The sequence below is a fragment of the Vespa velutina genome, chromosome 3 (genome assembly GCF_912470025.1).
Source record: "Vespa velutina chromosome 3, iVesVel2.1, whole genome shotgun sequence".
NCBI lineage: Eukaryota > Metazoa > Arthropoda > Insecta > Hymenoptera > Vespidae > Vespa > Vespa velutina.
Genome location: NC_062190.1, coordinates 8159030 through 8185523, shown reverse-complemented (window position 1 = coordinate 8185523; position 26494 = coordinate 8159030). Strand labels below are relative to the sequence as shown.

Here is a 26494-nt window from a genome sequence, read left to right as displayed (position 1 = left end):
TATAAAAAGTTTTATATATATTTATATATGATTCACTCTTTTTTTTTTCTGAGATTCAGATTCAATTCAAATCTAATAAAATCAAATCAAATCAAATCAAATTTAAACTAATGTAACTGTTTACGTTTATATATTTATATACACGAGCACTCTTTGAACTAGCATAATAATGAATAAATATGTAAATTTTGGTCGATTCATTTTTAAAACCTGAGGTAAAAGACTATCAAAAATATTTATGATCTTGTATAAATAATTTGGTTTTAATTAATTATTCTACTATTACTTTTTAAGGAATTCTATATTGTGCAAGATACTTAATACTTTCTCATTTTTCTTATTTCTTCATTCAAAATTATTCTCATATTGAACACAAGTTTTTATGTATATTATATAAATACTTTGTGTGTATATATACAATATTGATAAGGCACTGAATAATATACAAAACTTGTTCAGGTCACTACAGTATTAAGTATAACATTCGTTGAATGTTCAATAACTATAGATATAAAAAAGAATTATATTTACATATTATTACTTTATCAAGGTATTATTAAAATTTGAAATTTCATGATCTCTCTATATTTTAAGATAAGTAATAAATATAAAATCCGCTTAAGCATTTGCTTCTCAGAATTTTGTTTTCTATAATCGAACGTTATTATGTTGTGTAATTATCTTATATTTATTCTCGTTAAATTAGAATGATCTCATTATTAGAATGATCATTTTAAAATATTTTATATGAACAACCTGTGCAAGAAGATAATTCTTTTCCTACTCCAAGTTTTATAACATCCTCATTATCACTTATTTGGCGATTATCATGTCGCCTCTGGAAAAAAAAAATAAATAAATAAAAGACCATAAATAATAATCGAGAAGATAAACTATTACATATAACGTTGGATTTATATCATAGTTATAACGTCATTATTATTTCAATCGATATCAAAATTTTTAATTACCTTGAGTTCAGATGCCAAACAAAAAAAAATAGCGTCTATATTAGTATTTTCTTTGGCTGACGTTTCTATTACTTGTAAAACTTCTGGAAGATATTTACATAATGCTTCTGCTTCACTTTTTTTAACTTGACGCAAATCTTCTAAATCACATTTATTACCTGTAGTCCAAACTTTCTATTAAAAACTATCAATCATTATCTAATGCATATATATATATATATATATATTAATAGAAATTATTCGAATATTACCAATTAAAAGGAGTAACACATGAGAAGATGTGTACCTTCTTACTTCTTCCACCCAACGTTGTATACTTAAAATTGTAGATCGATTGGTGATATCATAGACTAAAAAAGATATTTTTCTAAAAATATCTAATAATAGTACACACACACACACACACACACACACACACATATACACTAAATATATATTATAACAATATATAATACAAACCTATAATTACACCATCTGCAGATCTATAATAACTTTGAGTAATTGTACGGAATCTCTCATGTCCTGCTGTATCCCATATTTGTAACTATAAAAAAAAAGTAGATCTTTATTCATCACTATTCACTTTAAAATATATTTATTGTAGAATATTATAATATATTAAGAACATATATATCTTGTTTGAAAGTAAACAATATTTTTATTTAGAACTCAATAGAATATTAATTTAAGAATAAATTAATTTATAATACCTTGACTTTTTTACCATCTATCAAGACAGTTTTTATTGTAAAGTCAACGCCAATAGTGGTGCCTTGTCTCTCAATGAAAATACCAGATCTAAACCTTTGAACGACGGATGTTTTTCCTGTTTCACAATCACCGATTAAAACGATTTTGAACAAATAATCGAAATTTTCATCGTTCATGGTCATTAGATTATCAGGATCACGAGTTGACATTGTTTCTTCCTTTTGTTGTTATTTATTTTCTTCTTCTTATTTTTTTCTTTTTTTTTTTTTTTTTAATATTATTAATATTATTCTTTCTAATAATCAAATCAATGATGAACGTTGCGAATAATAATTTTGAAAGATGTATAACTATGCAACAAAATTGTAACAAGTCCGAATTATCGTCACTTTAAACGTGTTCATCATGATTTTTACTTAAAAGACATTTAATATAGAGCGAAGCACTGATCACTTTGTGCAACTGTATTTATCTTTGTAAGTTTATCGTGGACAATCCACTACGTAGAAAGAAACTTTGCACATCAAGTAATAATTGTAATATGTTTATGTAGCTTTGTTCGGTATATAGTAGGTATAATCAGTCTATGATTTCCAGCAGGTAGATACTGTGGTCTGTAGAAAAGTCGAAAAAAGAATGAATAATTTCTCTTGTATTCCCGGGGTCTTTGTCGTTTCTTTTGTTTTTTTGGAATCTTTGTTGTTTTTTATTTTGCTTGATTGGTTTCTCACGTGTGCGTTTGGTGGCGTCGAGGCGTATTAGTTATGTGTCTTGCCGGAGGAGGCGTTACAATCGTGACAAGGTTGTCACATCTTTATCATATACAGTAAGTACAATCAGATTATGATTTCAAGCATGCCTATGGTCAGTAAAAGATTCGAAGAAAGAGTAAATGATTTTCTTTGTATTCCCGGCGTCTTTTTCGTCTCCTTTATTTTTGGGATCTTTTGTTGTCATTTACTTTGTTTGGTTTCCCGTGTATGCGTTTAGTGGCGTCGAGACGTATTAGTTATGTGTCTTGCCGGAAGAGGCGTAACAGTCGCTACGAGGTCGCCATATCTTCGTTACAACACAGCCATCTACTGGTTAATAAAAGTATTAAATACGTAAAAATGTCCTTTTGGTTGAATCGACTCTATAATGATTAGATATATATTATAAATATATACACATTTTTTTGTATATATATATATATAGATAAATAATTATCTACATACATGTTTATCAATAGAACGTCAGTTCTTTTTCCTATTTAAAAAAAGTAAGCGTGCCTTTTCAGCACGTAAGCTATAAAATCATTTATTATTTCGATTATTTTATATTTATTTAAACAATACTGCATTTGTTTCAAAATTATATAGCTATCATTGTTTAATTGTTCTTTTTTATTGTTATTGTATTATTTAAAGTTACGTTAGAAATGTTAATAATAATTCATTATAAAGATATCAGACGAGTCAATGGGAAAAATATTATCCATATTTTGTGTATTTATATCTTTTTCGGAAAAAAAGAACAATATATTATCTACGAAACAATATATTTTTACTGGAACTATATAATTACAATTGATAAAATTTTATGATGACTTTAATATTCTTAAATTTTATATTACATGCTATTTTTTGATAATATGTAAATAGATAAATAAATATATTTTTTAACTATATCAAAGTTTGTTCTGTCCATGCGCGAAAGGAATTGTTCAACTTACTTGGCTGTAAATACGACGCCATATTTGTTCGGTAGGTGTCAATATGACACGGCATTTTAATAAGTAATAAGCATATTTTTTTCTAACGTACTTCCTTTATCACTATATCAATCGATTCCTTAAAAATATCTTCTTTATTTTTTATTAAAAATATTTTCTTGAAAAATTCTTTATACTTCACTAATTTTGTTTCGTAATTATTAGGATTTAGATAGCCTCGTATAATTATCATGTATAATTAAGTTGAAATTAAAATATATATATATATATATTTTTTTTTTTCATTTTATCTACTAATAATTACGTAAAATTTTAACAATTCGAGGATAGATGATGATTCGATCACAAATATCTAATTATATTAAACATCGGTCGATTGATATTTGGTCCCTAGTATTTTACACACATACATTCATTTTATACTAAAAGTGTAATAATATATTACTTTATATATCGACACGTTATCTGATATCATGAAAACATTAATTTTCAGAAAACACGAATTCATTCAGAAGTTATATCGATCGACAAATTGATTGTTTATATACATACATACACACACACACATACACATACTGTATATATATATATATATATATATATATATATATATATATATGTTTAAAGTTACGAATGTTCATTTCCTCAATATTATATAAGTGCAAGAAAATATCATAAAATATGATGGAAGCATTTATAATTTATAGATGCTATATTCAAAAATAAAAATGCAATAATAGCTTAACAAAAGCGTTGATGTGGATAAAAAAAAAAAAGAAAAAAAGAAAGAAATACTGATAAGAAAGATGGTGTTCTCTTTTTTGATCTTAAATGTGCGGTACTATACATAGTATATACAAGTGTTAACATAATAATATACATTACAATAAATCATCTTGAAATAAGATTTTCAATTGAACGAGATCGATGATATTTTAAGAAAGAAAAGAAATGTGTTGAATAATTTAAGTGACATCCCACATAGTGGAACTGTCACTGTATCTGTGTACCCTCGAACCAACTTCAACGTGGGCATCCAAACCATCGCTTATTTTACTGAAACGTCTTGCCCAATTGGTTCTACCAGGAGCAACAGTAGGTCTACCTATACTTCCAGCTTCTCTTAATACAGAAAGTATATCCTCCTCGTCCTCTCTACCCTTTAATCCCTTTTCATATTTAGCCTCTTGTGCTAGCAAACGTTCTCGTTGAAGTTGTGTCGCTAAGGCACGCGGTACAGCTGGTATAACATAACTCATTATCCCAGTCAATGCAAAAACCTATTGTATAATAATGATGATAATAATTTTTTTAAACAATTAAAAATTTTAATAAATCAATTTTCATTAAGACTTACAACATGTTCGAAAACAACTACGAATGCTAATCGTGCTGCAAATACATGCCAATATTGTGGGCTTAATCCGTAAGGATCTAATTTGTGATCGGGTCCATTTCTGTATCCCCTGTATTGGCATGTTTCTGGATGTTCCTTGGCATCACTCTTCATGTCGTCACGATAATCAGAAGTATTAAATTCTGACAGAGAGCTGTCAATGTAACCGACCAAATCTTCCGTTGGAGAATAAACAAATGCATAGACACTTCGTGGAATGAAGTCTGAGGTATAAGCTATGACGAATGCCTGTTAAAACGTTTTATAATATTAAAATAATAAAATTGTTAGTATGCTAGTATATCACATCATATCATTACATAATAAAGTATAACATTATATGACAGTGTACTACTATAAGATAATATATCATTATAATAACATTATGCCATTATATAATTTTATTTCTAAATTATCGGACTTATATAAAAATACAATTATTTTTTTTTTTTATTAAATTAATTATATAAAATAACGTACGTTTGATACAACAGCAACGTATGTGACACCACGGAGAATACCATACCAAGCACCAATATCTGCCACTCTTTCTGCTAAAGGTCTTCGTGATTCTTTCACCATTTTATAAGCATCCAATCTTATTTCTGCGATATTATTTAATAATGCGAATAATGGCGCTAATGGAAATGCTGCTACGAAGAGAGTTACGAAACCATACTGAAGAACTAAAAATTATGTATATATATATATATAATATTATCAATAAATTATTTATATATATTACATAAAGATAATGTAAAGAAAAAAAAATACATACTCATTTCTAAATACTCATCAAAAAGTGCGAGTCTTCCAGGATCCTGTAATTGATAATCTCTTTCCCAAGATGTATATTGTCTGTCATGATCCTTCGTAGCAGCAACTTGAGTTCTTTTGCGCCACCAATTCAAAAATTTTGGGGATAAAATCTCAACGAAATTATTGAAACACTGTTTTCCAATCATTATAATAGCTAACTGAATGCATACTTCAGAGAGACAACCAGCTGGATCACAGACGTCTGTCTTTATACGAAAGAATTCGGACGATCTAGCGTCTTGATCGCCAGGATGTACAAAAAATCTTCCCTGATCAACATTAAAAAAAAAAAAAAAAAAAAAAGAAAAAAAGAATATCAAAGAAGTAGAAAATGAATTTGATTAGGTATAGATATACAATGTTTTATGATGATCTTATTTTTAGATGTACCTTGAAGAATGCGATGTAAATTAGCGAAGAATAAAAATTAACGAATTCAAAAAGAAATATTTTGAACGTATAACTAGATTCGTATTCTGTTTGAGTTCTTGGATTTTCCATGTTTACCATCCATCTGGCCAATCGATGATATATACGTGTAAGTATCATAATTATCACTAAATTGATCAAGGCTGCTGTCATCGAAGTGAATATCTTCGCGTGTTTTTGTAAGAAAGAACCACCGCCACCGTAAAATACAGAAACGAGAGATATACGATATATTATTGTACCTAGTACTGCACCAAGGACAACGCATATCTAAAAAAAATAAAAAAAAAGAAAAAAAAATTTGAATAAATATAAATATTTGTCATTTAAAAAAAAAAAAAAAGAAAAAAAGAATATTATTGCTCATTGGTTTTACCATAAAAAATACAAAGGAACCGGTAGCAAAAAATCGCATAGCTTTCGACCATGCTGGTAAATATGGCTCACGTTCTCTGGTAACTGGATTTATGCGAAATGTTTTCACTGACGTTTCAAATTCTGGCCTAGGTTCCTCGTCATCCTCTGCACTTTGAAGATCCCATTCCCAAACGATAACAGCTTGTCGTCGTTTCCATAATTCTAAGAACGTCGTTGCTGCCAGAACAATATTACAATAAATATAATTGATATATAAATATGATCATGAATTAATATAAAGTTTTACCCCAAAATGACATAAAAATGGCGAAGAAAACGGTCGCAGGATTATCAAAAAGATATGTTAGCTTAGAAAATATACAAGAATCGCCGAGTTTTTGATAACCACAAGCTTTGTCACAGAGCGGACATAATGTAATATTTCCTAAAGGATTAAGAAAATATATGTGATATTAAAGAATATTATACATGTCTATATCTGTGTATGCGTGTGAGAGAGACAGAGATAGAAGAGAGAGAGAGAAAGAGAGAGAGAGAGAGACAGAGAGAGAGAGAGAGAAAGATTTAAGTATTTGCGTTATTTATAATTACAAATTTACCGGCAATCTTATTATCACATATTTCTTTGCTAGGCACGTTATCCGCGCCTTCCATACTTCCTAGGCCATATATAAAACATAGAAGACCAACCACAGCTGGTGCAACCAAACATTCCGTATAGAAACCAAGCCAAGCGTAATATAATGCTACTTTCTCACCGAAGTATCGTCTTATCAACCACAATGGTTGTTTCTTAAACCTAAATATAAAGAGTCATAGATTAATTATTCTCAACAAATCAATATCTATATATTTGTCTTATTACTTTGAGATTTCTTACCATTGTTTTGGATTAGCCCATATCAAATAAAGCAAATGTCTATCTAAAATTTCACCGTTATCTTCTGGCTTGTTGTATGGTCCTTCGTGCAAATGATAACAATCGAGATAAGTACCGTCTGCAACAAGTCTACGAATCCCAACTTTATCATGCATTTCTTCGTACCTTGTACGTAACAATATTTGCATCACTATTAACGATCTCTGTGCTGGCGTATATGCGGTATCTCGATCCTTTACGACAAATCTTATAATTTTATTGATTAGTAGAAATCGATCAAATATTTTTTAAACCGTTGATATTATCAATTACCTTTCCTCTCGATCACCAGAATCAATACTATCATAGAAACTAGGTTCTTCGGGATATCGATTGGTATCCCAGTGATGAAGTTTTTGTATCCAGTTGGTCCACTTTAACCATTTTTCCCAAATTTTCGGCCTACCTTTTGTACCATCCGTACCCTATTAATGTTCAATAACGATATAGAAAAAGAAATATTTCGATGAAAATAAATAATAAATAATAATAAATTCATATTCTTTACTCACCCATGCTTTAACCGATATAGTGATAAATCTTTTTGTTGGCAATTTCAAATTCATAACTTCAGCATATTGTACTTTTATTTTCCAGGGTATATGAAGTTTGAGGAAAAATGTTTTACCATCGAATGAATTTTCTTTTGGTTCTAATTCGAGTTGCAAGCCTTCCGTTAAAAGATTTTGTTGAAATATACGTCTCTGTTCTCTTCGTCTTGTTTCCAATTCCGTCATGACACCCTCGTTTTCTTCCTGATAAACGAGCACCATATCGATTCGCCTTCGGCCATCACTGAAAAGACGATAAAAATCTTACGATGTTAATTTACTTCCTTAAGAAATTATTCTTGAGCCATTTAATGATTATTAATTAAGATGAAAATTAATTTCATAAAGAGAAAGAGAGGGAGAGAAAGAGAGAGAGTTTCATTTTCAGATTGTTGTTGAATCTCTTTCTTTCTTTGTCTCTCTCTTTCTCTTCTTTTACGATATATTGTTATCACCAGTATATTCTATCATCACACATTATATAGATAGAGAGATAGTTCTTCATGACTTCGTAGACGTAATCAGTAAATTAGTTCAACCTTTGACACACTCTATTTTACAAAGAAGCATGTATCTCAGTAATTATTTAATAATTCTTGGCACAAAATATAAATGAAATGAATAAAAAAGACCTTTCTATTTTTTTTACGCTTATTAAAACTCGCGTGCTGATACGAGAACGATAATTCTGAGATAACAATCGACGATCCTTTTTTAATTTTAATTCTTTCTTTTTCTTCTTTTTTATTTCTTCTTTTTTTCTTTTTTAAATCGTGCGTAAGAGAAAGCTCTCTTTTCTCTGGTAAACATTATTAAATATATATATATATATAACAATAATAATAATAATAAAATGTATACATATATAATAATAAAAAATGTATATATATATATACATTTTTTATTTTGATTTCACAGAGAAACGCATACGTATAGAAATAATTTTTTTAAATTTAAACAATTGTCGAACTTACCGAAAATATAATGTGTCCGAAGTAATTTCATTTTCGACCGATGATCCTTTACGAGATAAACATTCCTTTGCGATTTCATCGAAATCTGTAGGCAATGGCGTATTCGGTAACGATGGACTACTTTCCGGTGATCCTGGGGCCGTAAGTTTAGGACCTTTAACCAAATAAAACGATATATATATATATATAAAATTTATAAACTATAATAATGAAAAACGATATAATAATAATAAATAATTGATAATGGTTGATAACAGTTGATAATGATAATGATATATATATATATATATATATATATATATATATATAAAACTTATTCTCAAAGTTTGTTTAGATCATTCAGAAGCAAAATTGTTTTTTATACCAATTATAAACAGATTAGAGGAAATTTTTAATTTTATAAAAAATTTCATCATAACAATCAAAAGACAGAAAAATAAAAATTCAATTCCTTGTAATTATTTATAAAAGGAATTACAATAACAATTATCGGTCGAGATATCTGTGATAAAATAATACTTTAATGTAGTTTCATGCAATTATTGGATAATCCAGTGATCTATACATTTTCACAAATGTCATTTCAAGGTTGAAGAAAGTGCGGAAAGAATGTAGATTGAAGGAAGATTAAAGGAATCACGAGGGATATTGAAAGAAAAGAATTAAAAAAAGCAAAAAGAAGAAAAAAAGGAAATGAAAGGAAATAGGCTAGGCGATTTGACGCGTTAATTTCACCAGGCATAATACAAATAACTTCAAGTCAAAACTTCAACATCAAATGTTTCTGATCCTTACGTTTATTATACGACATTTTTTTGCTTGTACAAGCTTTACTAAAATTTATTCCCAATGTTTGTACGGGTCACACCTAGAGCGCAATCCTATTTCATATAAACAACTACAAATAGATTGGGGAAAGTTTGCGATCTTATATGGAAAAAAAAGAAAAAAAAAAAGAAAGAAAGAGAGAGAGAGAGAGAGAGAGAGAGAGAGAGAGAGAGAGAGAGAGAGAATTAATTGTAGAAGCCAAAAAACAAAAGTGAAAAAAAAAATATTATAGAAATCTTTCAATGCTTTGTCCATATAATGAGAAGTCATAAACGTGTAATTACACTAACAACTATCAGACGAGATCAATACGATAAAATCATTCAATGCAGTTTCGTGCAATCACTGGAACTACCAACGATATACACATTTGCACAACCTGTTGAATGTAAATAGAGTAACTATGATTTAGCAATGCCTATGCCAATGGTTATTTAAAAAAGAAAAAATTGAAAAAGAAAGAAAGGAAAAAAGAGAAATGTTACGAACGTGAGAACGTTTGTACATTTTTCTCTTTTTCTTTTCATTTTCTTTTTTCTTTCCCCCCCACCCCCCTATTTCTTTCTTCTTTCTTTTTTGCAAGGTATTCAATCTCTTCGGAAAAAAAATTCTTTCACAATGTATTATTCACAATGTATCATTCGAAAGGTGCCAATATTGGATTAGAATTTATCAATAAAAATAATAAGGATAGAGAAAGGACAAGACATTTACAATTGTCGTTCGGTCTTCCTCATTTTATGACTATGTGTCGAGGTCTAACATTGCATTATTAACAATGCAATGATTCGTGACATACTGACATTCACATGTATATTGATCGGCATATAACCAACGTATATAGCTTTATTTTAACCGAAGACAGGTGTCTTCCCGAATCGAATGTATATCCGACGACATATGTACATAATTAGATTATTTCTTTACACGTTCGTGTACGTAAACTGGATATATATATATATATATATATATATACACATACGTGGACATCGAACTTAATGATGAAAGAATAAAAAGAAATAGACTTCTTGTTTTTCTTTCTCTCTTTTTTTCTCATTTCCGATATATTTCTTTCTTTCTAACTAAAGTAAATCCGTATTCATTGTTTGATAAAAATCTCATGCTAATCTTTTGATCAATATATTGTTTCTTTTTTTATCTTTTTCTTTTTTTTTTTGTTTTTATTTTATGTAACTCATAATCTTTATATAATGTCTATATATATACTTTGAGATATGTCCGTGAACATTTATCGTTACATAAGTAACCATCATTAATTTGACTTTTAAAGAAAAATATTTTTTTAATAGCGTAGAATATTGAAGATCGACTATTTTAGTTCGACGGATTAAATATAATCATATGTTGACGCAATCGATCGATTTCATTTGTAGTAAAACGGAAATATGTTGCTGTGATTATAGAATTTGTATGTGTGTACGTACGCCCACACACATACATAAGTAGACGGTAGAATAATTTTTTTTATGTTGTATCTCCTTAAGAAAAAATATAATTTGTTTCGCAAAAGGACAAAGGATATGACAAGATGACACGTTACTTACATATTTATGACGCGATTAAAATCTCTAGTAGTACAAGTAAACGACAATTGATACGCGATATTCATACTAATCACGCGCGTAGGTACGTATCTACTTTGTTTGAAATTGTTCATGTCACTTTCTCGTGCTTAGCATTTTAAGAAAGTATTGATCATCAATTTTTATCGATTGTTTATCAATCAATTCGATTAGATGAATTTAAATGAATTTATATATATATATATATATTTGATGATTTAATAATTGTCATCAATTTTCAATTGATATTTTTTATGTCCTTTGATATGTAACATAATTAGCATAATTTTGAGATTAATTAGATATTGCAGACAGGTTGACTGTCGAAACAATCTTTTAGAAAAATAAATATATTCATCTATCTTTTTGATATACTTTTCATATTGATATATATTTAAAGGATACAAATAAATTTATTTGCTTATTTTTGATATTGGACTTCATTTTTATTATTGAAGCATATAATCTTAATTCTTTGAAGTGTCATAAAAGAAAGAAGAGAAAAAAAATATTTGGGAAACTTTATTCAATAAAATTTGCATAAATTAATGCCAATTATCCATGAATATTTAGCTTACCATTAAAACAATGTAGTCATTTTTTTTTCTTTTTTTAATATTTATAATCTCAATGAATTAAATAACAATTAAGATTTTAATTTATAATAATTTAAGATGATCATTTTAATAAATTGCCTTGATTGCGTCTGGATCATATCTTGGAAACATTAAAAATTTTAAGAAATTAATTGTCAGTAATGAATTAATTTGTAATATCATATACATAAAAAAGAAAATGAAAAAAAAAAGGAAAAACGAAAACGTTAGGAAGATATATTAAATGCACGATGAATCACATTTTTGAAATATTTAAAATCTTAATAAATGATTTATCATTACGATCTCTAGTTTTAATAAATTATCAAATTGGCCAATAATTAATGTCGAAATATTTAATAACTTATATTTGAATAAATATCATTAGCATTTCTTATTAAAAATGTTTACTATTCCATATCGATGAATAAATGACGAGCTATGTTCTATTTCATATTGAAAAAAATATTTGATATCTTCTATCAAAATATAAAATATACATATATATATAACGTGAAAAAATATAATATAAAAATAAAATAAAAATATGAAAATATATTCAAACAGAAATATTATTGTTTTACTACAAACAGATATTATTTATTATTTTTTTTTTTATAAATAAATAATGAAACGTTATAGTGTATATATTCCATTTATGGCAATACTCTTTTTAATATTTAATGTCAATAAATAAACGAAACTAATATTAATATTTATATTCAAAAAGAATTTCGACAATAAATACTCTGCGCGCGATCGAATAACAAATGCATAATTCATTTTCTCTGAGTATTATCCATGTATGTAAAAAAAAAAAAAAAAAAAAAAAAAAAAAAAAAGAAAAAAAAAAGAGAGAGAGAACAAGAATGTAAAAAAATAGAAATAAAAAAAGAATATAAAAAGAAAAAAGAAAAAAGTTACGAAAAAGATAATAAAACCTACCAAACGCATCACGTGCCGTCAAATTGATCCCAGATGGGTATACACTTGTCTTGGACGTTTTTTTAGAAATTTTTGGCGTGCCAGGTTTCGATGGATTCTCCGTTGCGATTGAAAGGTATGGCTGTATGCAGTTCTTATCTGACTCGTAAAGAATTTCTCTACTCGAATGATGTCCAGTTGTTGATTTTGGATTACTCAATGAAGCAGTCGAAGAAATGCTTCCCGATTTGCTGTTACTTTTACCTGGTGTTGATTTCGTCGACGTAATCGACGATGCATCAATCGATTTAATCGATGTTGTATTCTCACTCAAATGTGATTCACCAATGCTAGACTCGGAACCGTTTTGCGGAGCGTCACCTACGGTGCTTGATCTTCTACTGTGAGCGTTCTGCAATCCACGGTAAGGTGCTTTACGATCTAGTTGATATATAATCGGTACGCAACCAGTACATATTTCATTCACGTTCTTTCAATTGTCCTAGCAAATACTAAAGTACGAAGTATTCGGTCCGTCTATCGTATCAACGACATATGTATGTATATATGTATATATGTATATATGTATGTATATTCGTATGTATGTATGTATGGATATATGAATGTATGTATGGATGTATGTATGTATGTATGTATATATGGATGTTTGTATGTATGGATGGATGTATGTATGTATGTATGTATGTATATATATATGTACATACTGTCAACGTTTAAAATTACATGTCTTAATAAATATTAGACTTAACTACATTTATATTTTCGTCAACAACAAAAGAAAAAAGAAAGCAAGAAAAAAAAATAAGATATAGAATCGTAAATGTTTCAAAACATATATACACACACGTAGACACAGATAAACGGAGAATTGGTTGATTTGTCGATGCGACAAATTTCAATGTATATTTTCAAATCAATAGGGGATAAGAGAAAAGAAAATAGAAAATCGATACAAATTTATAATTATAATAAAAATATACCTGAGTCTCATCTTCGAGCGTAAGTGTACTATCACCCATTTTAATCGAAAAGGTCAGGAACACTATTTATCGGTCGACGACAATATAAACGAACACACATATATATATATACATATATGTATGTGTGTATATGACAATGGATAAGTATTTAGATTCTTGTTGATCTCGGATAATTGTTAGTCATTCTAAAAATATCCATATGTATTTCTATAGGATCGATGATTGGAATAAGAACTTGGCCGGTGTCCATGATTCAGTTTATATTTGTTGAAGTAATGAAATCCTTTAAAAACAGCTCGATCAAATTTTTATCTAAACATTGATAAAATTGTATTGGTATATAAGTACTTCTATATATTTTAATTCGTAATCTTTCAACATTAGCTTCAAATCACGATAATCGTTCGATAATGAATTGATGACATTTTCATAAAAAAAAAAAAAAAAAAAAAAGAAAAGAAGGAAGAGAAGAAGAAGAAAAAGAGAAAAAAGGAAAAACAAAAAAGAAAAACAAACGAATAAGAATTAGAAGGAATAAGAAGAAGAAGAAGAATAAAGAAAAAAGAAGAATAATCGATCAGAGAACCGATCACTTAGGACTGTGTGTGGTCAACCTCGTTGCCTGGACTATTCTTCAATTATGAATGGTAAAAGACCGGTCTGGTCTATAGTTATCGCTGACCCCGCCTCGACTAGGATGATCGTATTAGCCTTGGCCGAACGCATAGGGCAAAGGAACTTTGGTAACATTCCGCTGGTAACACTTTAATCCTTATACGTGTTACATCGAAATTCATATAATTTGATTTTGGAAACCTTTCTCTTTTTTTTTTTTTTTTTAATTTCTTTTATTATATTCTCGTCCTTTTTCTTTTCTGGTTTGTCTTCTTTTTCTTTTTCTTTTTTTTTCCTTTTTTTTTCTTTTTTTTTCTTTTTTTTTTTTTCGGTACGACACATTGATCGTCCAACATTAACGATCGCATACCATTCTCTTTTCTCCTTCTATCACTTTGACTTTTTATCCTATATCCTATTATTCGCAACTTATATTATTACATTACACCACTACGTCCCACCCTCACATACAACCCCTATCCTTAGTTTGCATATGTTCTATACAGCAAACAATTGATTTTTATTAAAACCTTACGAGAGTAAGTTTTTTTTTTAACCAGAGTCACTTCTTCCAACGATTTATTACCACTTTACGATCTTTCCATTTTTCATATACTCCATGATTTCATAAACTGATTTGTTTTATTATTTAAAAGAAGAAAAAAAAAAGAAAAAAAAATCACTGTCATTTCTTCGCAGACTATGTAAAATGTCACGTGTTTCAACGATTTTCATTTTATTTAAAGATTCTTCTATTCTCTCTCTAAATGACAAAACTTTCGTTCTCTTTCTCTATAACATTGTATTATATCATTATTTGTTTAATCATAAGAAGGATATAATTAAATAATTGAATCGTCCAGTAAAATTGTTCGGATAGAAATAAAAAAAAAAAAAAAGAAAGGAAATAAAAATGGAACAGTGTCTAATAAAATATATGTGTAACAAGTTCAAGGATACTTTCATCAAGCCTTTTTATATTTATCTATCCATCTATCTATCTATCAATCCATCCGTTTTATATTGTACTAATTCTCTTTCGAGGTTCTTTTATTTTGAAAAAGAAAAAGAAAAAAAAAAATAAGAAAAGAAAAAAGAATTGGTTTTCTTAACAATCGACAAAACAACACGAAACTGTTGTTTCACGTTTACTATCCTGACACAGGACAGAGGATACGTTAGAATGTCACGTCGCTCGTTTCCGCGGCGATACTGTGACATATACTAACCCCCGCGTGGCTCAAGAATACTTATATGTTATGCATACATGGTCACGCTCATATATCTGCCAACATTATCAACGTGTTAGTCCTTTTATATGTTGGAAGAATGTAGATATATCATTTAAACGTATTCTCTTAAATACCTATATATCACACGTGTAGGATATATATATATATATATATATATATATATATATATATATATTTGATCACTTTAGGATTTCATCCCCTCACATCATAGTCGACATATGAATATACGTTTACATTAATAGATAGAGGAACATCGTTTTTCGAATCTCTATGGTTACAAGATGAACACAACACTTGTTACACGTGGATAATCCTGGAATAATCGTTGCAAACTTGAAATGCCAAAACGTGAACTATATAAATATTTATTGTTAGAAAAGAGTTTATATCTTTGTATTATATATATATATATATATATAATACAAAGATATAAATACATACATATATATGGTAATATGTCATGTGTTTACCATCTGTCATCGCTCACATAATTTGCACTCTATTTTCAACTTTCATTATAAACTTTTAAAATATCCATAAGGATGTAAAGAATGATGTAAATAAATTGAAGATCTGAGGTATCAGGAAATCTCTTTTCATTTTATTTTCTTTCTTCTTTTTTTATTTTATTTTATTATTATCAATAGTATAAGTATAGATTGGTATAAATATAGAAAAAAAGAAAACAGAAGAAAAAAAAGAAAAAAGAAATAAAATATGTAATACAGAAACATTTATGATTAGTACGAGTCACTTATCATTATTACATCTATATGGAGTATATTTAGAAGTTACCTAATGTCGCGTAGATTTTATTTTACGAATTGTACTGTCTACGATTTTCGTTGACTTTGATTACTATAGATATCTGCCTGAGAGAAAATAATATTACCGACATTCGATTGATTAAATTTATTTAATATATATTAAACATTCATATATAATTTAACATAACGTTATTGAACAAATTAAGATATAATAATATCAATGTTAATATTTTGTTTTCTAATGATTTATTCACATTAAAAAATATAGTACTGTTTCAGTAATATAATTTATAGTAAAATTAAAAAAAGGGCAGTTTTATAGCATTATAAATTTATAAATAATATAATAATATCACTTATTATTAGCGCTATCAATCATATATAATAATAAAGTGTATCTTTGCATCCATTCTGTAAATGTTAAATCATCTACAGTTTTATCTACGAGTGCCATAGCTTCTTGAACGGTTTGATTATTCCTACAAAAAATAATTTTTGATATTTATTATATGATCTTATACAAAAAAAAAAAAAAAAAAAGAAAAAAAAAGGATATATAAATTACGTAGATCTTATAATTGTTACACATTACCAAGCATTTAATGCAACATTAAACGCATCGATTTGTTCCTGTGCTTTACTACAGTTACGTTGTGACAATGTCAATAATTCCATAGTATCGTAATCTTTAGTAGTATCGTTATCTATAAAAACGTGTAAATCATTGTCTTCATCTGTTAATGGAGTCAAGGCATTTTTATAAGCATTATTTGTAATTAGATTTTTATAGTAATCTATTAGATAATATATTGGTGCTCTTATCATTGGGAAATATGGCATAATATTTGGAACATTTAAATTTTTCATTAAAACAGACGCTTCCTTTAAGCAGCATGATTCATGTCTGGAAAAACAATTTTTTTTTTTTTTTTTTTTTTTTTAAAGATATTCTTTACATACAAAATTTGATATCGTACTCACCTAAAAGATTGAATATCTCCATGGAGTATTATTTTTTTTAATGCTCTGATATCTAAGATATCATAAAATATATGCAATTCAGTTGTTAAATCCTTATTTAACCATTCGAAGTTACTATTATCAACTCGTAGAGCTAGAAGATTCATACATTCAGTTTGCACATTATTTTTTATTCTTGTTATGATGCACTCAGCAGATTTTAACAGTTGTAACGATCGTTGTATATTTTCAACACATTTTTCCTTTAATAAACTTATTATTATGATATGTTTATATGTAATTCTTTGACATTCTTTTTCTATAATTAATTAGTTTTAATATAACTTACTATTTCCGAGTCAATCGTATGAATCTCCGATAATAATTTTTGAAGTTCTAATGTTGGTAAGTTAATATCGTTGTACTCCGATTGGATCAGTTTAATTTCATTTTGCAATACTCTTTCCTCTGTTTCCAATTTTTTCACTTCTAATGCCAAAGTTAACCACTCGCTGAGATCAATATGATTTTCAGTACTTGTCTTTAAAATATAAAATCACATGTGCATAATATGTACGAGAGTTTATGAGTTTGTTTAAATTGAATATAAAACAATAATTTACCTCGATATTTGTAATATATTTCATAACATCATCTTCACATTTTTTTGCTTTTATATCAAAAAATAATTTTCTTGAAATTGTGTAAATATTTTTTCCACATAATTTGGCAATACCAATATCAATATCTTCTCCATTTTTATCTGTATCTTCTGTTTCAGGATCATCCATATTTTCTGAAGTAATTAAAGTTCTCAATTTCAATAAATTTTCTACATCTTGGCACAGTCCTTGATATAATTGAGCCCATAACGTAGAGACTTTAATATGACCAAGTAAATTTGATATCTTACTTTTCACCTAATACGTTATTAATTTATTAATATTTATTATAATACATATTTGTTTGTTTGTTTGTTTTTTTTTTTAATATTACAATACACACCTCTCTTTTGGTTGCACCAAAACAAAGTGTAGTTACTATATCTAAGCTTTCCTTTAACATATTTTGATCTAATTCTTCTGATGTTTGTGGCATTAAATTTTGGCATATAAGTCTCATATTATTACCATCATTGAGTTGAGTACATACTTCGTTATGTTTTATTTTCAATAATGTTTTTTTCATTTTTGCCAATGAATACTTTGATTTAATATTTTTCAAATGTTTCACTGTAATTATTAAATTTTATATAAAAATTATTTAATTTAATAAATAATGAAAGATTTTACATATGTCATACCTCTTTGACGAATCAACAAATCTTGTTGCTCATATTCTTCTTTCAACGACGAAGAAACAGTCTTAAGCCTATTTCTTTCTGCTTTTAAATATGAAATGTCTTGTATGCATTCGATAGTAGCATCTTTTTTTTTATGTCTTAATTTGTACAATAATATATTTTTTCTTATTTCTCTTACATCCTTACTGGTAAATGTTGCATTACCTATTTCAGACCATAATAATTCTAATATTCCTTTACATAATCTACAAAAAGTATTGTTTCTTAGTGAAATTATTTCATTCTATATTTCATTTTTAATTGAAATAAAAATGTTGAACAAACGTTTTCTTTATAGGATCTGTGCATGCAGTCGGAGGACATTGCAATCTGTGTGCCCAATCGAAGTTATTCATTGGATTGCCCATATTTACAAATCTCTGGAATTGGATCAAAATGATACTATCAACTGAAAAAAAAAAGAAAAGGAAAAAAGAAAAAAAAAAGAAAACTCATTATTAATAACAAAACTATTAGAGTAACATTGATACTCCAAGTATTGCTTTCATGAAACAATATTTGAGCATTCACATAATTATATTTTATGGTTAGAAATATGCATACAAGGAATAAAGAAAAAATTACTTGTCAGTAAATAATAGTAAATAGTAAATAGTAGATTCGTCATAAATATACTTACCATTAAAACCAGTAAATTAATAATATTTGATATCCCCTTATCGTAGGTAAACATAAGATAAATTAAAGTATCATAAAAAATTATATAAAACACTGAGTCTATTACAAAGATCATTCGTAACCATTAGTTTTTGTTAACTTTTATTATCAATTAATTATTCATATAGTAACACATAAGATTACTAATAAAATCACTTTTAATATAAAGAAAAAATATAATAATTGTCAAAAAATATAATTCTGAGTTACTGTTCATTTACAACAATATTTCAAATTTATACATTACGTATACGTACATTCGATTGGTTCTTAATATGTTGGTTACCGTGTTATCACGAAAAAGTAATACATTATGTTGATCCAGAGTGCTCTAATGTCTAGTTTAATAGTCTTACTGAAAATTTATATCCATACGAATATTTGTGGATATATTATTTAAATTTGAATTACATTTATGAAAAAATAGTATATTAAAAATATAATTTAATATAGGAAATTCATAATACATAGGAAATGGAAAGAGAAAATTATATCATACATTCAACCAATTATATTCGATATATGGATCTATTTATTTTTAATTTGGTATCACTGTACAACGACGGTTAGAATTAGCGGGAAGCAAGTATACAATATGCGAATATAAAAAATAAAGTTTGGACGTGTAACTAACGTTAGTTTAAGGCTATTCACCACTTTTCACTTTTAACATATATAACTTTAACAACAGATATTTAGCAGCAACATATGAATTGTAAGTGTCATAAGGAAATAATGTCCCTATTATTGCATCGATGTATAAGCTTTCGTATAAGTTTATAGGTTATAATGTATAAGCTTATAGGTTATAAACTTTTTATACATAACAAAAATATATATAGTAAAAATGGTCAAATGGTCACATTTGATAAAAACAAGAAACCATATATTGGTGATACATAATTCGATTTAAAAAATTATTTTTGTTTAAGATTGTTCATCACTTCTGCTTTTAATTAATAATTTATATCAACAATGATAACAGGTATAATTCTTGACTGATTTTGATGAACAAGGTCACATTTTAAAGTTAAAAGTTTAAGACCCTGCTTTTTCGAATTTTTGAAAAAGTTTTTTGTTTTTTTCTTTTTTTTAAATAAATAGTTGATGCTCAGATTTTCTGAATCATTATCAAACATAATGTCATACATTTGAAAATGTTTGAATAGAGAAAAGTTTACTTGATCACTCTTTGGACAGATGATTCTATGAAAAAAATATGGAAATTCATGTCCAATGTTACAGAGATTGTAATGCACGAGAAACTTATAATAATTTTGATTTAAAATTTCAATACTTAAAAATTTTCGTACCAGAGTAGTTGACTAAGAACTAAACGTTTTTCTAAAATTTAACAATTTCTCAGAGTCCAAAATCCATTGGAATTAATGGTTGAATTCGTATTTCCTTATTTTTATCATAAAATCCATTTGTCGAAAGCTCATTAAAATACATGAATGATTTAACATTAATTTCTCCTTGCGAACAATCGCAATTTCTTGCGTTTGAAATGAATCAGAAAATCTGAACATAGATTCACACACACAAGTAATCAGGCAATTGTCTACTTCACGAAAACAAACATTTCTCAAAATTTGAAAATCAATAGTGGGGATAGGAGCTTCTTCTCTTTTGCCGCGAAGTTCAAGGGGCGCCACTATACACAAGATTTTTTTTTACAGGAGAACTGTTGGTAACATCATTATGGTAACAGTGTACAGGCGTAATTCTTGACAGATTTTGATAAATGCCTCATTTTAAAAGTAAAGATTTAAAGTAGAATATAGCTTTTACGAATCTTTGAAAAAGCTTTATTTTTATGTATAAACTATTCTCGAAAAAAATATTACTATTTGATACGATTTTTTTTTTTTTTTTTTTTTTTTTTTTTTAAGAAAAAGCTCTTTCAAAAATTGGTAGAAATTATATCCTCTCTCAAATCTTCATCTTCAAAATTAGACTTTCTTTGTTGAAATCGGTCAAGAATTATGGTTGTACTCAATATTGACATAAATTATTATAAAATCAAGGATGATGAACAGTCATAATGAGAATAAATTTTAAGGTTATTTTTGCTTTATATATAAATATATATATATGAATCACAATTTGAATACAGCTTTAATAATATAACTTCATTTTAATGCTTCTAAAGCAAACAGGAAATGAGCATAAAATAAGTGAATATAAAAAATGAAATTAGGATAAAATTTGGAGGGCAACTAATTAATTCTAGCATAATGTAAATAATTTTACATATAATAACATCATCTTTCTAAATTGACTAATGAACTATATATAACAATTATAATTTGAATACAGCTTTACTAATATTACCTTTTTTTAGTTCTTCCAAAGCTTCACGATATTGGGAAAGACTATAAACTTTAATACCTAATTTATCAAAATCCAAATATTGATCTGCCATAGCTTCCAAAAGACATAATGATCTAGGAAATGTGTGAGGATTTATATTCACACCCACAATACGCAGTTCCTTTTTGAATATCTATAAGAGTTATTAATAATTAGCACGATTTAAAAAAACAAATTAGATAATTATATATATATATATATATATATATATATATATATATATATATATATATAAATAATTCTCTTACTTTATATGGTTCGATAGACATTTTTACTTTAGGATTAGCTACACCAAAAATGCATAGACAACCACCAGGTTTTAACAATTGTATAGCTGTTTCCATAGCAGGACCAGAACCACTACAGTCTATTATTAAATCAAACTCATCATTTTTAAGTTGATTAGGTTCTTTTAGCTTGTAGTTTAAATCTGAAAATATTTCAATAGTTTAGTTATAATAGATATAGCTTTTGAAATTAACAATGATATAATTAATTATATTTACCAAGTTTTGAAGCTATCTTTCTTCTTTTTTCTTGAAGTTCGCTAATTGTTACTGTATTTCGTAATCCACGTAGATGTAATAAACAAGACCAAAAAAGACCAATGATACCTGCGCCAATAATCAGTACTTGATGTCCTACATGTATTGTACCAATTTTTTTCAAACCATGAGCCAAACAAGATAATGGTTCTGTAAGTGCAGCCTGATGCATTTGGACTTTATCGGGTATTAAGTGTATCTTAAAATCATCATTATTCAATGTGCATAAATCAACATGAATATATAAATAGAATACACAGATTTGATATAAATATCATTATTGTTGTATATAAATGTACCTGAGTTTCTGGAACAAGAACATGAGTCGCCCAACCACCATTTCTATAAATACCAATAGTGTTTCTTAATCCGCCATATTGACAATAATGATAATTTCCAACATGACAATCGTTACACTTATGACATCCACTGTTAGGATCTACCGTAACTCTTTGACCAATTTTAAAATTAGTCACTTCATTTCCAATTTCATCGACTGTACCACAAAATTCATGTCCAAGAACAAAAGGACCATCATTTTTGCATGTAAATGCACCCTGTAAGATTATTTTTGTTTTAAATAAAATTATTAAGTAAAATATGAATTGGCTCGTAACCATATGATATAAAATTAAACATTGTATCAATTCAGTCATATTGTTGTGAAATATTTCTTAATTTATATATTTTTGTCATCTTAACGTTTCGTAATGATTTCTGTTGTAACTTTTTTTCACAATGCCAATAAAAACATAATTTTATTTTCAACGATATGAATAAAATGATATTAAAAAAAAAAAAAAAAAAAAAAAAAAAAAAAAAATGAAATTTATCGTGAAAAAATAAGAATTTGATTTATTGCTTGCAATTTTGAACATATGGTTGAAAAAAAATGTTCCATAAAGGTTTTTTTCAAAAAGAAAATAAATAACACGTCTAGAGCGCATGTTCAGTGTGATAAATACAATTCAATCATTTTTATATTTAAACTTTATAATCGAATGAAGCAATTAATTCAATCATAATTGAAGAAAATTAACTCGCGTCACGAGAGAGAGAGAGAGAGAGAGCTCTCGTGAAAAATGATAACAATAGTAAGGACGATATAAAAATAAATGACATACTTCCAAGATATGCAAATCCGTTCCACAAATTCCCGAGTATGCGACTTTTATTCGAACTTCGTCGGATTTTGGTATCGGAATTGAAGTTTTTTTTAAAGTAAGCGTTTTGCTTAATGGATCGAAGGATAGACACTCCATATCTATCTCTGTTTCACGAATGTAATGTAACACTCTGTTGCGCGTTCAAGAGCAAAAATCCAACTAAAAACAGGCTTAGGTTTCGTCCGTCGACTGCTTTATAAATCGTTTGCATGGAAATTTTGTAATTCTTTGTTGTTAATTTATAGGGGTCATATGACGATATTAATCAGTGAACTTAGTGACGAAACATATGTTGCATTCCCGATTGGTCAATGATAAGCCATGATAGCTTTGAACAAATATGTTCTTAATGTGTCACGTTTTTATTACGGGAGTTTTAACATTCATTTAGAAGTATAATATTAGACGAAATTCATACTGAAAATATGAATAAATAATTTTGTTGATTGACGTATAATAAGATAAGTGACCATTGTATTTTTTTTATATTTTACTTTTTTTATGTATTTCAGATTGAATATTAGATCAAAAAAAAAAAAGAAAAAAAAGAAAAAAAAGAAAAAAAAAAAAGAAAAAAAAAGGAAAAAATAAAGTGAGAGAAAAAATCAACACATTCTAGATAAAAGATATAATAATACTGGATAGTTATATAATACTTTTAGTTATATAATATATAATACTTTCAAAGGTTATTCTCCAAGTTTACGACTTGCTTTTTTGAAAAATGAAAAATGATCGCCTTAGATACTTTTCACTGTATTCGTGGTATATATTTTACCAACAATCGACTTCGTTAACCGAAATTCCTATGGAACACACCATGACATCGACACATTCAACGGAACAGTATAATTCGTGGAAACGTTACTCTAACATCTGCTCGAACGCAGGTAATTCTGGCAGAACATTTATTATGAAACTAGTCTAACAAAAAAAAAAAAAAAAAGAAAAGAAAAAAAAGGTAAGAAAATAAATTATCTCCTCTATCATTGATACGAAAGACCGGCTTACGTAAGGTAATACGCCTACCCGTGATTTGTAGTGTAATAGAATTATGTTTACTTAACGATCATAATAGATCGCATTGTAGTATTATCACGTATTTTGTTCTTTTCATCTATTAGCCAATCTCTCGCAAAAATTAATGCGTCTCGAATGAAACATAAATGGATGTGTCCTTGAATTCTATACGTTACTCTCAAAATTATTATATTTCTTAAAGATATCATCATACCTGTGACAAATTGTAAGAGACGATGACTTTTTAGTTTACTATTTGTCCTCGTCAATTCTTTATTATATCTCGTAGGAACGTAAATATGTTTGCAAATGAAGAAAGAAAAAACGAAAAAAACACACAAAAAAAAAAAGAAAAAAAGAAAAACAAGAATGAAAGAAAGAAGGAAAAAAACTATCAAAAGATATCAGAAGAAATCGGGAAAAATCTTTATAAATATTTCTTCTAATGAACTAACCGATAGATTTGATTTTGGATTGTATAGATCCAAACGACATATTGTTTTTTCTTTGTCTTTTTATTTTTTTTTCTTTTTTCTTTGTCTTTCGCTCCCCTACGTCTTCCCTCCCTCTCCTATCCCCTTCTCTCGAAACCCCCGCCCTCCCCCCCATCACCACCACCACCCGAGCCCCAAGTCCGCCACGATTTCCTCCTTTCATCGAGCCGCGACAAATACCTACCTATACGAGGAAAATTCATTCATGCCCCGGACTCCGGGATGAACGAGAGCGTTCTTCGATTCACGAGAAATTTCGGGTCAACGGGACAGAGTTGCCGGGATAGAAGCTAGCTGCACCAGGAACCGGAAATGAGGTCGAGAATGACGTCATCGCGTTCAGTGCCGTTCATTCAACCCCCGGGAATAAAGTAGGTCAGCGGGCCGACTTACCCCTTCAACCCCTATTAAACCATGGAAACGATTCTCTGCTCCAGAAAACGCACGCACGGTTCTCTCCTCCACTCTACCCCCCTTCTTTCTCTCTCTCTCTCTCTCTCTCTCTCTCTCTCTCTACCTCCTCTTCCCCCTCCTCCTCTACCACCCCAGACCAACCCTCCTTTGGCCGCTCACCACCAACACCCTCTACGTCGACTCTCGTCGATTCACGCGTCGCTCGATGAACGAGGAGAGTTTCTCAATGCACTTTTTATCCGATCATAACTCTTTCTCTCTCTTTCTCTCTCTCTTTCTTTTTCTATCTTTCTTTCTATCCTTCTTTTTCTTTCCTTCTTGAGAAATGGCAAGCCAGAATGAAATATGATGTATATATATATTTCAATTAATCTAATATAACTCGTCGAGATATATGTACACACATTATATATACACACACACACACACAAATATGTATATGCATACACATAGGTAGATATATAGATATATCATGAATATTTATTGATGCCACAGTATTGAGTCTGATTTGAGAGTCGTCGAAACGGTGACGTCACGATTCGGATAAATCAAATATTTTCAGAATAACAAGAAAGACAAGAGAATCATGATATTATATAGTATATGTATATCTATCTGTCTATGTTCAATAATTCAAACGCAAAAATCTAAGCTTTACACATTTCTTTTTTCTATTTAGAGAAAAATTAATGAATGACTTTATAGTTTTATCAATCGATGATAGATCTTTTCATATCTTTACTATCATTGTACAATCGTCATCTTTAATTTCCGCAAGTTTAGTACTTCATTCTTTTCTTTTTCTTTTTTAAATCTCTCCCAAGTGAACGGCGCTTTAACTAACGTTCCTTTATTCGTTCTTTTTTTCATTTCGCACAACAACATTGTCGTTTTTATCGACGTCGCGATTAAAAAAGAAAAAGATTTATTTCTGACAGGTTAAAGTATCGTTAAAACGTTGTTTCTTCGTAATACTGAAGAAAAAATTACAATAAAAAAAAAAAAGGAAAAAAAAAAAAGAAAAAGAAGAAAGAAACAAAGAAATAAGCGTGAAATTAATTTCGAAACGA

At 28.1% G+C, this 26494-nt stretch overlaps 4 protein-coding genes and 1 long non-coding RNA gene across 15 annotated transcripts in view; 1 reads left to right on the top strand and 4 right to left on the bottom strand.

The window, feature by feature from the left end:
* Nucleotides 1-152: 152 nt before the first annotated feature.
* Nucleotides 153-2450, bottom strand: LOC124948074 (ras-related protein Rab-43). 2 transcript variants are annotated; one of them, XM_047491179.1, is made up of 5 exons: nucleotides 1682-2450; nucleotides 1431-1515; nucleotides 1223-1321; nucleotides 972-1141; nucleotides 153-838 (listed from the first exon to the last, which is right to left on the bottom strand). In XM_047491179.1, the coding sequence occupies exons 1-5, from the start codon at nucleotides 1889-1891 to the stop codon at nucleotides 734-736; spliced, it is 669 nt and encodes a 222-aa protein (XP_047347135.1). In that variant the 5' UTR covers nucleotides 1892-2450; the 3' UTR covers nucleotides 153-733. The 2 variants fall into 2 exon arrangements, with proteins under 2 accessions (XP_047347135.1, XP_047347136.1); XM_047491180.1 differs by having other exon boundaries at nucleotides 972-1129; nucleotides 1682-2416.
* A 192-nt stretch (nucleotides 2451-2642) lies between these two features.
* LOC124948067 (anoctamin-4) lies at nucleotides 2643-15256 on the bottom strand. Of its 6 annotated transcripts, XR_007100588.1 has the most exons (16): nucleotides 14409-14708; nucleotides 13795-14106; nucleotides 12815-13205; nucleotides 8863-9016; nucleotides 7850-8132; nucleotides 7611-7762; nucleotides 7299-7544; nucleotides 7018-7217; nucleotides 6705-6842; nucleotides 6417-6634; nucleotides 6002-6310; nucleotides 5571-5880; nucleotides 5273-5478; nucleotides 4754-5041; nucleotides 3397-4676; nucleotides 2643-2764 (listed from the first exon to the last, which is right to left on the bottom strand). XR_007100588.1 is itself a non-coding variant. In XM_047491163.1 (15 exons), exons 2-15 carry the CDS (start codon nucleotides 13831-13833, stop codon nucleotides 4362-4364), a joined length of 3249 nt encoding a protein of 1082 aa, XP_047347119.1. In that variant the 5' UTR covers nucleotides 13834-14106; nucleotides 14780-15256; the 3' UTR covers nucleotides 3230-4361. The 6 variants fall into 6 exon arrangements, 5 of the variants coding, with proteins under 5 accessions (XP_047347119.1, XP_047347121.1, XP_047347122.1 ...); XM_047491163.1 differs by lacking the exons at nucleotides 2643-2764; nucleotides 14409-14708 and adding an exon at nucleotides 14780-15256 and having other exon boundaries at nucleotides 3230-4676; XM_047491165.1 differs by lacking the exons at nucleotides 2643-2764; nucleotides 14409-14708 and adding an exon at nucleotides 14851-15256 and having other exon boundaries at nucleotides 3230-4676.
* Nucleotides 15257-16700: 1444 nt separating this feature from the next.
* Nucleotides 16701-19830, bottom strand: LOC124948070. 5 transcript variants are annotated; one of them, XM_047491172.1, is made up of 10 exons: nucleotides 19372-19830; nucleotides 19017-19111; nucleotides 18693-18937; nucleotides 18395-18621; nucleotides 18303-18309; nucleotides 18013-18185; nucleotides 17739-17930; nucleotides 17411-17652; nucleotides 17022-17333; nucleotides 16701-16908 (listed from the first exon to the last, which is right to left on the bottom strand). In XM_047491172.1, the coding sequence occupies exons 1-10, from the start codon at nucleotides 19483-19485 to the stop codon at nucleotides 16782-16784; spliced, it is 1734 nt and encodes a 577-aa protein (XP_047347128.1). In that variant the 5' UTR covers nucleotides 19486-19830; the 3' UTR covers nucleotides 16701-16781. The 5 variants fall into 5 exon arrangements, with proteins under 5 accessions (XP_047347128.1, XP_047347127.1, XP_047347129.1 ...); XM_047491171.1 differs by having other exon boundaries at nucleotides 18013-18309; XM_047491173.1 differs by having other exon boundaries at nucleotides 18013-18309; nucleotides 19017-19140; nucleotides 19372-19510.
* Nucleotides 19831-19923: 93 nt separating this feature from the next.
* Nucleotides 19924-23712, bottom strand: LOC124948072 (D-arabinitol dehydrogenase 1-like). The gene is made up of 5 exons (XM_047491178.1): nucleotides 23455-23712; nucleotides 22630-22887; nucleotides 22292-22529; nucleotides 22034-22215; nucleotides 19924-21918 (listed from the first exon to the last, which is right to left on the bottom strand). The coding sequence occupies exons 1-5, from the start codon at nucleotides 23590-23592 to the stop codon at nucleotides 21715-21717; spliced, it is 1020 nt and encodes a 339-aa protein (XP_047347134.1). The 5' UTR covers nucleotides 23593-23712; the 3' UTR covers nucleotides 19924-21714.
* A 369-nt stretch (nucleotides 23713-24081) lies between these two features.
* Nucleotides 24082-26494, top strand: part of LOC124948075 — a 10455-nt gene continuing 8042 nt past the window's right edge. The window contains exon 1 of the long non-coding RNA XR_007100590.1: nucleotides 24082-24386. This is a non-coding gene — a long non-coding RNA (uncharacterized LOC124948075). The remainder of the gene's footprint in view (nucleotides 24387-26494) is intronic.

Excerpts from the sequence above, each read along its gene's own strand:
- LOC124948070 (XM_047491171.1), bottom strand. The coding sequence starts at position 19,485 with ATGATCTTTGTAATAGACTCAGTGTTTTATATAATTTTTTATGATACT. Across the intron at positions 19,112-19,371 it reads TTAATTTACTGGTTTTAATG|AGATTTGTAAATATGGGCAA; the intron begins GTAAGTATATTT and ends ATCCAATTCCAG. Across the intron at positions 18,310-18,394 it reads TTGGTGCAACCAAAAGAGAG|GTGAAAAGTAAGATATCAAA; the intron begins GTGTGTATTGTA and ends ATAACGTATTAG.
- LOC124948072 (XM_047491178.1), bottom strand. The coding sequence starts at position 23,592 with ATGGAGTGTCTATCCTTCGATCCATTAAGCAAAACGCTTACTTTAAAA. Across the intron at positions 22,530-22,629 it reads TTCTTGTTCCAGAAACTCAG|ATACACTTAATACCCGATAA; the intron begins GTACATTTATAT and ends GATGATTTTAAG. Across the intron at positions 22,216-22,291 it reads AAAGATAGCTTCAAAACTTG|ATTTAAACTACAAGCTAAAA; the intron begins GTAAATATAATT and ends AAATATTTTCAG.
- LOC124948074 (XM_047491179.1), bottom strand. The coding sequence starts at position 1,891 with ATGTCAACTCGTGATCCTGATAATCTAATGACCATGAACGATGAAAAT. Across the intron at positions 1,516-1,681 it reads TAGATGGTAAAAAAGTCAAG|TTACAAATATGGGATACAGC; the intron begins GTATTATAAATT and ends TTTTTTTTATAG. Across the intron at positions 839-971 it reads GTTTGGCATCTGAACTCAAG|AGGCGACATGATAATCGCCA; the intron begins GTAATTAAAAAT and ends TTTTTTTTCCAG.
- LOC124948067 (XM_047491163.1), bottom strand. The coding sequence starts at position 13,833 with ATGGGTGATAGTACACTTACGCTCGAAGATGAGACTCAG. Across the intron at positions 6,311-6,416 it reads GTTCCTTTGTATTTTTTATG|ATATGCGTTGTCCTTGGTGC; the intron begins GTAAAACCAATG and ends TATTTTTTTTAG. Across the intron at positions 5,042-5,272 it reads ACGTTGCTGTTGTATCAAAC|GCATTCGTCATAGCTTATAC; the intron begins GTACGTTATTTT and ends ACGTTTTAACAG.